Source organism: Gossypium hirsutum, chromosome A12 (assembly GCF_007990345.1).
Source record: "Gossypium hirsutum isolate 1008001.06 chromosome A12, Gossypium_hirsutum_v2.1, whole genome shotgun sequence".
Lineage (NCBI taxonomy): Eukaryota > Viridiplantae > Streptophyta > Magnoliopsida > Malvales > Malvaceae > Gossypium > Gossypium hirsutum.
This window is the reverse complement of record NC_053435.1, coordinates 4,211,685-4,223,401: the sequence shown is the minus strand read 5'-3', so window position 1 is coordinate 4,223,401 and position 11,717 is coordinate 4,211,685. Positions and strand designations below refer to the sequence as shown.

Below are 11,717 nucleotides of genomic sequence, written 5' to 3'. Positions count from 1 at the left end.
ATGCGTAGATGCTGTTGAGGCTAGAAAAATACTTGAAGACGTCCATGAGGGAATTTGCGGGACGCATGCCAATGGTTTCACTATGGCCAGAAAGACTATGAGTTGACGATGGAAAGCGACTGCATTAGTTTTGCCAGAAAATGCCACAAATGTCAAATCTACGGTGATAAAATTCATGTAGCCCCTTCGCCCCTTCACGTCATGACTTCTCCGTGGCCTTTTTCTATGTGGGGCATGGATGTCATAGGGCCTATTTTCCCAAAAGCTTCTAATGGACATCGATTCATTTTTGTGGTCATTGATTACTTCACAAAATGGATAGAAGCCACTTCGTTTGCCAATGTGACCAAGACTGCAGTTTGCAGGTTTTTGAAGAAGGAAATCATTTGTCGATATGGTTTGCCTGAAAGAATCATTTCAGATAACGCCATGAATCTGAATAACAAGATGATGAAGGAAGTATGCGAGCAATTCCAAATAAAGCATCATAACTCCTTGCCTTATCGCCCAAAGATGAACGGGGCTGTTGAAGCAGCCAATAAAAATATTAAGAGGATCATTGGGAAAATGACTGAGACGTTTAAAGATTGGCACGAGAAGCTTCCATTTGCTTTATTTGCATATCCCACATCTGTACGAACATCTACGGGAGCAACTCCTTTCTCTCTGGTTTATGGAATGGAAGCTGTGCTACCTATCGAAGTTGAGATCCCTTCTCTACGAGTCTTAATGGAATCAAAGTTAGAAGAAGCAGAATGGGTACAAGCTCGATATGATCAGCTGAACCTCATTGAAGAAAAGCGTCTCAGGGCAATTTGTCACGGGAAAATGTACCAAAAAAGAATGATCGCAGCCCATGACAAGAAAGTACGACCAAGAGAATTCCATGAAGGAGAACTCGTGCTGAGAAAAATTCTCCCAATACAAAAAGATCTGCGAGGGAAATGGGCACCAAACTGAGAAGGACCGTACGTCGTGAAGAAGGCATTCTCAGGAGGAGCTTTGATCCTTACCGAGAAATAACGATGAATAGACTAGTAATATTCAAACAAAATGATTTTTGCATATTACTCTGAAAAAGTTCTCTAAATAATACAAGGACCTGAAGCGGGACCATTAGTTAAAACTATCCAAAGTTAAGAATTGGGATCATTTGAGAAAAGAATAGTCTAAATTATGACTATTTCTTCAGGTTTTCTGTCAAGTATACCAGTTGAACAAGAATGAGTGGTAACACATCAGTGACAAAACCTTGAAGAACAACGAGCAATAACAACCTAAGCATTAAAAAGGGATCATTCTCGAAAAGTGACATTCTGCATTCATGTAAATATCATTCGTATACATCTAGTTAGGAGCATTTTATTCATTTCAATCATGACATCCTAATCACTTGGCATAAATAGGCCCATCAAATGGATTCTACAAGTCATGTTCTTCAGAGAATAGGTTAATAGATCGGTGAAGCCACAAATCCTACCCCTGAAGTTGCAATAGGATGGATCATAATTATCGTGGAAAATCTTATCTCCCTGAAGTTTCAATAGAGCAGATTAAAGCCACTAATCTTATCTCCCTGAAGTTGCAGTGGAGCAAATTTAAATCATTGTGATGAATCTTATCTCCCTGAAGTTGCGGTGGAGCAGATTAAAATTATCGCGGTGAATCTTATCTCCCTGAAGTTGCGGTGGAATAGATTAAAGCCACAAATCTATCTCACTGAAGTTGTAGTGGAGCAGATTGAAGCCACAAATCTTATCAAATCTTATCTCCCAGAAGTTGTAGTGGAGCAGATTGAAGTTATCCCGGTGAATCTTATCATCCCGGTGAATCTTATCTCCCTGAAGTTGCATTGGAGCAGATTGAAGTTATTATGACGAATCTTATCTCATTGAAGTTGCAGTGGAACAGATTAAAGCCACAAATCCTATACCCCTGAAATTACAGTGGGATGGATTGAAATCATTAAAGTAAACCTTATCTCCCTAAAGTTGCAATGGAGTAGGTTGAAGCGACGAATTCTATCCTCCGAAATTGTAGTGGGTTAAAGAGAGGCTACTTGTAGAGTCGATATTTAGCGAAACTGGGCAAAGTTGGTCCTTCTTAAAAGTCTTTGCTTCATTCCCGTTACACAAAAATAAGCAAAGAGGGGCAGCTGTAATAACCCAATTTGCACTGGCCCAAATTACAAACAAACAAAAGGCCCAAGTAAAATTAGATAAACAAAACCAAACAAATAGACAATCCAACTACAAGTCCGTTTCAGGGCCCGAATACACTTGAATACACTATGACCCAAAAAATAAAAAAACTTAACCCAAAAATACGAAGCCTAATGTGCCACTGCCCATGTGCCTCCACAGTACGCCCACTGCCCGATGTGGCCTTCCTTACACCAAATTGGTAAGCCCCTGTGTCTGTTGACTCCTCGCAAACCTGCAAACAAGCAAAAAAAGAGGAAAAACCAGAAACAAGGCAAATAGACAGTGAAAACAGTGCAAAAAGAAGTAAATATAATGTATTTTCGGCTATAAAAACCCAGACCAAACCAATGTAAGATTACGCACAGAAGATTAATCAAAAGAATTCAAAGTTAAGAGAAAATGTGATCTTTTAATTTCTTTTTTGTATAAAACATAAAAATAAAAAAAGGTTTTAAAAACCTACTTGTTTTCTCCGTATTTCACCGCGATCGGAGCCCCTTTCCTTTTGCCAAAGCGATGGGATGCCTTTGGGGTCTCAGTTAGGGTTTCATTTAAGAGGAATTTGAGGGGTCAAAGGGTGAAAGAGGAGGCGATGGGTGAAATTTTCTTTTCTTTTTCTATATTTTCGCGTTTAGATTCAAAATCTAGAGTGAAAAAGATGAAAATAGGCCCCTATTTTGGAACTCCGGCACCGGAGGCCATGGTCATCGTCGCCGATGACCGGTGGCCACGGCGGATTGACGGTCGAGGTTAGGGCCTCAGAAGAAAGGGCGAGAGAAACCCTGAGAGAATTTTCAGAAAAATTAAAAAATAAGGGGAAGTGTCTATTTTTTTCATGATTTTTTTACTTATATATGCGTCTATACAGTGCCGTTTTGGATCCAAGTTTCTATGGCCAAAACGACGCCGTTTTGCATCATACCCGAAATCCAACCCGTTTCAAAGCTGGGATTTGCGTGTTTCTTCTTTGGGGGGATATTTGCACAAATAATCCTTCCGCTTTGTCGTCCATTCTCGATTTAGTCTTGCTTTCTTTTTTTTAATTTTACCTTGCAATTTCAGTTTCTTTTCATTTTGGTCCTTTAGGAAACGGTGCATTTTAAGGACTGGGGATATTTTCCCACTTAGCCCTCATTCTTTTGCGCGGGTTTAATTTTAGTCCCTATTTCGGTTTTATTATTTAGTTTATTACAATTTATACTCTAATTTTGTTTAAAATTCAATTTAATCCTTTTATGGTTATTCATTCATTTTACTATTATTTAAGACTTCAAATTTCATTTTAATTCCAGTTTACCCTTTTTTTAATTTCGTTTAAGTTTCGATTAAGCCTTTATTATCTTTTACTTATTTACTTGTTTATTTATTTATTCCTTTTATTTTTTTGTTTGCTTGTTCTTTTACTTATATATTGTGTTTTGTTCATTCATTTATATATATATATATATATACATACATATTTATTTAAATCCTCGTATATATTTATTTATTAAGTTTTTTCTTTTCTTTCTTTTAACTTTTTCTTTTCTTTATTTATTTTATTTATGCTTCCATTATTATTACTGCTTTATTATCATTATTATTATTACTATCACAATTATCTTTTTTATTATTGTAATAATATGTATATTTTTTATTATCATCAGTTTTTATGCTTTATTCGTTCATTATAAGTTCATGTTGCATCATCGTTATTAAACACTAGTTTATGTTTTAAGCCATACTCAAACGAATTTAACTACATATCATTTTAAGCTTTATATTATTTTTTACCCGAATTCATAAAAACTAAAAATTTAAAAAATAAGATAATGTTCGGTATTTAGAGACTCGAGAAGTCGTGCCCTAGCTTACGGGGTCTCTACTTTCTCGTTGAACCTAGATGACCGAATCTTCTTTTAAAAATACGTGAGATTAAAATAAAAATAATAAAAGGAAAACTTATTCTCAAGAATACGAGATGTCGTATCCTAACTTACGGGATGTGACATTTTGTTACTTCGGGATAAGGAGGCGTTTTATACATTTTAATTTACTCGAGTAATTTTAATTGAAATTAACATTAACATAAAGAGGGATCATATTTTAAATTCTTTTCGAGTTTTCAATTTTCGACATTAAGACATTAAGTAATCAATTAAGTATCAATTTTGAGTGTATCGAGGCTGCTAACCCTTCCTCGTGCGTAACTAACTTTCGAACCTGTTTTTTGAACTTCGTAGACTCACAATAATAATTTTTGTTTTAATAAATCAAACATTTATTTAAAACGATCAAATTACGAGGTGATCCGATCTCACCTCATAAAAAGGATTGGTGATGACTCTCATTTTTCGTTTAAAAAAACAAAAGGTCGATTTCAAAAAATGATTTCGACATGTCTAATTATGAAAATTTTCCCTTTATTACGTTAAAAAAAATCTATCTCATCACGTCAAATTTATTTTTTCAAAACTCATATTTTGAAAATTATTTTTTTCAAAATAATACTTAGTAATTAAAAAAATAAACCCTAAACAATTAAAAACCTAATACCCTAATTTAAATTTAATTTAATTTCGGCAACAATAATATAATGTTTTCAACACTTAGGTAAGGCCACTACTGGTTTCGGTAATGTTCGAGCAAAAGTGATATTTTTTCTTTTGTTTTGAAAAATGTCTTTTTTAAGAGAGTTAGAGCGGTGTTTTTGTTTTGGGCCATCTTGGTACTTAATGTGACATTAAGAATTCGGTTAAAATTTCTAGGCTGAATTGTAGAGTGTTACAGTTTTGCTTGAAATGTATTATTATAATAAATAAAGATATATTGAGAAAAGAAAAACAATGTAAAAATATGGTTAAAATGGTAGATTTATGGAACAAAATGATATCCAAATATTATTAAAATACTTAAACATGATTAGCTTGGATCTGAAATCGGGTAGAGGTTAGGAAGAAGACAGAGAAGGCAGGATTTTGTTGAGGCAGCTGTTGTACTTGAATGGCCTTTCAAGTTGAACGATATGTCCTGAATTTTCTATGTACTCTACACTCGCTTTCTCCCCTATTTGCCTGTCACCAATCACAATCACAATCCTCATTCCTCCTTTCAACAACAAACTAAATAAAAATGTTACTTACTGTTGCAAGTACTGGCCATTCTCCACCTCAAATATCTTGTCATTCTTCCCCCACAAAACATGTATCCTCTGCCACCAATTTCTACATATTATTTCACTTCTCGCAAACCAACACTACTACATTAATACATTCACCAACTATGTAATTCATCAAATCAATTGAGACCTAAATGCTCCAGAACATATGGAAACAAATATTTGCATGTAAAGATATATATATTTATGGTATTTTTAACCATAAAAATAATGAATCTCATGTGATTGCGTGATGGTCAACTATATTCATAATCTCGGGTATGGCTTAGATTTATATTTTATTTATTGTTCGAACTTTACTTTATTATTGTAATTTACTAAAAAAAAATATTTTTAATTTATATTTTCCTTCCTTTCTTTCCTCCTAGGATGACTGAGCAATATTACAACAATAAATTTAAGTTTTCATATCAATACTTTTAAATTCCCAACCTAAAAGCCTATCATGCAAGACAGGGTACGGATTTCAGTAACGTCATTAATGCATTTTTTTCCCCAATGATTTTTAAGACCTAAAAAACTTAAAAATAAAAACCCCCTAAATAAAATAACTAAAAATAAATTAAACCCTTAATTTATTAACTTTAAAAAAAACTTAAAGGCTAAAAAATCCTAATCAAACAATTAGATTATTAAATCCAGATTTAATATTTATATTTTAATTTAACGTAATTTAATTTTTGTACATAATATCATTAATTAGTCAAAATAGTAGACACCATTGATTATTCCAGTTAAAATGTTAAATATTTTAACTAACTTATATTATTGTAAAAGTAGATGACTAAATTGTATCAAATTAAAGTATAAATATTAAATATCAAATTTGAGCATAATAGAAAGATCAAAATTACAATTTTGATATTTTTATTAACAAATTATATTTTTAATATGAAAGCTAAACTATCTTTACTAGGAATTAATCAAAAACAATTTTTTAGAAGAAAAAAATCAACTTTTGTATTAATCAAGTTACAAATTCATAAAATTAGTATTTAGCCAGAGTTTTTCATTATTAAGATTATGAAATCAAAATTGACCAATTATTTCTACTATTTTTTTCTCAAAAGATAAAAAAATATATAAAATATACAAAAAAATAATTGAAAAGAATAGATTGTATTTTGTGTTATTAGTTAGAATTTTTAAAATATTAAAATTTATTAAATTATTTCTAGCAACTATATTTTATTTTTTTAAAATAAAATGAATATTCAGTTTCAATATCTTAAATCCTTTTGTTCTTATAACAAATCAAAATATCTAAAATATTTATATTAATTTCAAAGTGAATTTAAGTAATAATATATTTTTTCCTCATATTCCTATGCACTAGGACTTAATACTAAGTAATAAATCTAATATTCAAATATGTATACATAATTCTGTAAAAAAAGATAGATTAAATTAGAGGTGTTCATAGGTTGGGTTTAGTTCTGGCTCGATTCAGCCCGAAATATGAGCCTAAGATTTTGCCGAAATCTGTCTATATTTGCAAAGGACTAACCTAAACCCAATTTAGGCCCGCCCATATTAATTTTTTTAAAATATTATATTATATTATTTTAATATTTAATTATTTTATACATTTTTACTTATTAAAATTTTTTATAGTCATCTTAACATTATTTTAATATTTACACTACAGTAGTATTATATATTTAGTATAAATTTATTTTTTTAATGTGTTCTAAATTACATATATAAAAATAATATAATATAAAGTATTATAAACTTAAAAATAGGTCAGGTTAGGTCAGGCCGAGCTTTGACCTTGAATATTCAAACCTGAGCCTGACTCATATTTTAAATGGGCTTAAATATTTTTTGTCTAAGTCAATTTGTTCGAGCCTAATATTTTTACCCAAACCCTCTCAAATTTCAAATAGACATTCGAATCTGGACGAGTAACCTAACTCATGAACAGGTCTAGATTGAATGATGTTGAATATTTAATTTTATTATTATACATTTAATGACTATATATACATGGTTGTGTTTGATATAAACTTTCTTAAGTCATAATTATAATATACATCACTCTATTATGTTTAATTTTATGATTTAATATGTATACTTTTATTTGATCTAATTTAGTCTCTTTATTATTATAACCTCATTAGTTGTTGTTTTTTTGTTTTTTTTTTGTGTGTGGGGTAAAATAGGTTTTACTAAAATAGCACATTAATATTTTAATTAAAATAGTTAATGATATAAATTATTTTAATTAATTAATAACATTATAAAAATATATAACAAAATGAGTGTAAAAAAAACCAATACTGAGATCTCTTCATTTTCTTATAATATCAAAAGAAAAAGAGAGAACCAAAGGTGAAATACGTGTCAACAAAAAAATAAATCTTATAGCTTTTATTTTGTATATAATTATATAGATTATGAAATACTAGATATATTTATTGTTAAAATTACTTTTGATATAAAATTAAATTATAAAATTAAGGAAAATGATAGTAGAATTTTATGAACCATTTTTATTATATTATTTATGATCCCATCAGATTAAAAAAAGATATATAATTTTTTATTTAAAAGCTTAGTCAGAATGTACATATAATGTAAAAAGAAAATTATATATCCTCTTTTAATTGAATAGGATCATGAATGATGTGATAGAAAAGATCTATAAAATAATTATTCCATTAATAGGGTTTGAATAGAAATAAATGTTATATATCCATATCTAGGAAAGAAATATATATATATATATAATTATAAATGTAGTTTTCAGAATATGCTATCAATTTATTTCCAAAAGAGTTCGATTATTGAACATAATCTTCCAATAATTAACCAAAACTTGTATGAGAGCGACGTACCTGATGATAACTTGGGACTGTAAATTCCTCATCACTTATAACCAAAGCCTTTAAGAGTTCCACTTTCTCCCTTCTGTATTTACATATTCCCTGTAATAATTTTGAATAATTTATTATTTATAATTAAAAGTTAATAATAATAAAAATATTTGATACCTACTTTATTAATTAATAATAAGATAACACATTATCACTTATGTAGATAAATTATTTTATGGACCTTTCCCATTATATTATCAATGGCCTCTTTTCAAATTTTTAATGACATTTTAACAGTTCTTTTATGTCATTAACACATATTTTTAGTAATTTTTTTTACTTCGAACCTTGACCCTAAACCCTGAACATTTAACATCCTAAATCTTAAACTCAAACATGAACCATGAACTTTAAATTCTAACTTCAAACCTTAAACCCTGAATCCCAAACATCGAAAGTGTTTAGGATTTAGTATTTGGGGTTCAGATTCGAGTTCAAGATTTAAGGTTCAGGACTCAAGGTTTAGGTTCGGAGTTCAGGATTCTGAGTAAAAAAAATTCAAATTATATACTAATGACATGGAAAAATTTGTTGGAATGTCATTAAATAATTAGAAAAAGACCATGAATGATGTGATGGGAAGAATCCATAAAATAATTTCTCTACTTATGTAAAACAAAAATACTGAAGGGTTTAGAAATAAATTTAAATATTTTTATTTTTAAGAAAATCAATTATATATCAAATTTAAAAAAAAAACTAAAATTTGAATGAGAAACAAAATAATTATAATTATTCTTAAATAAAATTGGTAACATTTACTTTCTAAGTCCTTATATATATATATATTTTATTTTATATTAATGATATGTTATCTTTAACAGTTTTCCTTTAAAATAATAATAAAAAATTACTCGGGAGTCAAAACTGATTACCTCCAAAATTTCTTTGTAAATAAAATTGGGAAACTTTGGAAAACTATGGGAAGCAAGTTGAACGAGGGTTTCGACGCCCTGGACTGAGTCAGGGAGCAAAAAATCTGGCCAGCTGTTGAACCCAAGACGGTGGAGTCGGGCTTTGCTGATGGACTCAGTCAAGGCCATAGTGGAGCAGGTGACCACCATAGAGTGGACCAACTCAGGGTATATCTCAGCCATCTTGAAACCAACCATTCCTCCATAACTAAAACCGACCAGGGTACATTTTTGGACACCCAGTTTCTTCAACCCTTTGGCTATGCACTCAGCTTGGAACTCCACCGACCTCTCACTCTTGTCGGTGATGGAATCGCCGAAGAAGACGAAATCGGGGACGTAAACGGAGTAGTGTTTGGCCAAAGCTAACGCCTGAAACTGCCATGTTAGGATACCGTCAAAGGCAAAGCCATGTAGGAAGACTACGGCTGGCTTTGTGGTGGTCTGTGTTGGGACCCAAAAGTTGACTACCGTTCCTGGCTGGATCTCTATCTTTTTAGGGCTAATCCCAGCTAGCTTCAACACCCCATGCAGAAAAAACTTGTATATCTTCAACAAACCCATGCTCTTCTCTTTTCCTTTCTAAATTTGCTGCTCAACCCAAACCTTAACAAATAACAAGTATCCACTTTTGTATGCCTTCCTTTACATCCTTTTATCACTTTCACGTCTTAAAATTTCAATATTTTTATTGAAAAATTAATTAAACTATTTTCCTAAAAATTGAAGACAAAATTTAATTAAAAAAATAAAAAATAATCATTTTTCAGTCTATATTCACACGAGTAAAAATCTTCTGCCGCTAACTGTGCCCCCATAACAAAATTAAGGTTGCTTTTAAATCTTGCCTTTTAACCCTTTTTTTTAATCTATTATAATTTCAACTGCTCATGAATTAAAAATAATAATAATCTTTAAAAAGTCATATGAATGAATAATTACATTTTTTTAATATATTTCTACACAAGATATACAGATAATAAAATTATTGAAAAATAAAATATTTATGTATCTATAAGGTAAAATTACCAAAAATTCATTTTTTTCCAAACAATTAATATTTTTTTTGAACTCAAAAGCCGGCCTCTTTATTGAAGAACGGAACAAAGAAAAACAATTAAAAGAACCAATAGTTACAAGAAAAGCACTAAAACGAATCCCTCGGTCGTGGGATTCTGACCGGCATTTGCTCAAACAAGATAATTAACAATATTGGATAGAAAGTAACCAAAAAAGAAATGAAGTCATCAAAATGCAAATCCTCACAACCCTTCAAAGAAAACCAACAGTTCAATAGAGGTTCATGAAGACGACAGTATTCTGCAGCCGCTTCTTCTACCAACGCCGGAGCATCTTCGACCCAGTAGCTATCCTTGCCTCGACTTAATCCCTTTTGCGCCATTGCATGCACTGTTTTGTTCCTGATCTACCAAGGAAGTGGAAGGCGTGAGCCTGAAACTCCTTCGCTATCTCCTTTTCGGACCATGTAAGAGCACTTATATCTAAGAAATCCTGTTCATGATTATTAATCTTCCTCATAACAGATCTTGAATCTGCCTCGACTATTATTGATAGAAAACCCAATCTTTAGTAAATCGGAGCCCCGAAAATTTTCCCATTTTCATCTCAAATCACAACCCCTGCTGCAACCGTCTTTTGATTATTTTAAAAGTATTATTTTCTTATATGTTGATAAATTTAAAAAATATGCAAACATTATAAGAATCATTGAATTTAAATCCAAAACAAAACATTCTATTTTCTATCAATTTTTATAATTTTTTTTTATATATCACGAAGATTTGATAATCTAATATTTATTAATAATAAATCTATACTTACGCACACACCCACCATGCTTTTTTTCTTCTTCTTCTTTTATATAATAAAAGTGGTTAATTTTTAATTTTGGTCCTTCTAATATATTTAAATTTGAGATGTAATCTTTATATTTTAATTTCTAACATGTTCTAACATGTTATTAATTAGTTCAATATTTTTATAATGTAATTAATTAGTTCAAATAGTTAATATCGTTAACTTTTCAATTAAAATGTTATTTGGTTATATATAATTTGAAAGTAGATTTATAAATTCAAAAGGTAAAGAGGTTAAATTTTTGAAAATAAAAGCAGGAATAATAAATTTCAAATGTATGAAGTGTAGAGACTTAGAATCATGGTTGTTTGAATCGAATTCAATCGATTGGGGTATAGATCCAAAGGAGTTATCAGACTAATTGACCCGCAAACCAGTACGGATCGATTAAACCAAGCTAAAAAAATTAATTAAATTATTTTTCTTTAATTTTTTTTAATAATTTATTCAATCGAACTATACGAACTAGTAACTTAACTAGTTCTGAAAATATTACTTTGATTATATTTTAATTTCTAATATTTTATTTTTCAATTTAATATAAATAAATAATTAATTAAGCGCGACTTTCGTTTTTTTTAATAATAAAGAAGATAGCCAAGTGCCGTTATTTATCCTTTACAAAGGAATTACCCAATTCATCTTCTAACAAAAGCTTCCTAACATGAAAAATAGGAAAATCAAT

At 30.2% G+C, this 11,717-nt stretch overlaps 1 protein-coding gene across 2 annotated transcripts; it reads right to left on the bottom strand.

Annotated features, from left to right (window-relative positions):
• Positions 1 to 2,198: 2,198 nt before the first annotated feature.
• LOC107939707 (monoacylglycerol lipase abhd6-A) lies at positions 2,199 to 10,019 on the bottom strand. Of its 2 annotated transcripts, XM_041082514.1 has the most exons (4): positions 9,116 to 10,001; positions 8,202 to 8,291; positions 5,327 to 5,394; positions 5,033 to 5,257 (listed from the first exon to the last, which is right to left on the bottom strand). In XM_041082514.1, the coding sequence occupies exons 1-4, from the start codon at positions 9,716 to 9,718 to the stop codon at positions 5,134 to 5,136; spliced, it is 885 nt and encodes a 294-aa protein (XP_040938448.1). In that variant the 5' UTR covers positions 9,719 to 10,001; the 3' UTR covers positions 5,033 to 5,133. The 2 variants fall into 2 exon arrangements, with proteins under 2 accessions (XP_040938449.1, XP_040938448.1); XM_041082515.1 differs by lacking the exons at positions 5,033 to 5,257; positions 5,327 to 5,394 and adding an exon at positions 2,199 to 2,436 and having other exon boundaries at positions 9,116 to 10,019.
• Positions 10,020 to 11,717: the final 1,698 nt, after the last annotated feature.

Coding starts and splice junctions, on each gene's coding strand:
- LOC107939707 (XM_041082514.1), bottom strand. CDS start 9,718: ATGGGTTTGTTGAAGATATACAAGTTTTTTCTGCATGGGGTGTTGAAG. Junction 8,292..9,115: donor TTTACAAAGAAATTTTGGAG/GTAATCAGTTTT, acceptor AAATTATTACAG/GGAATATGTAAATACAGAAG. Junction 5,395..8,201: donor CAGTCCCAAGTTATCATCAG/GTACGTCGCTCT, acceptor AATTGGTGGCAG/AGGATACATGTTTTGTGGGG.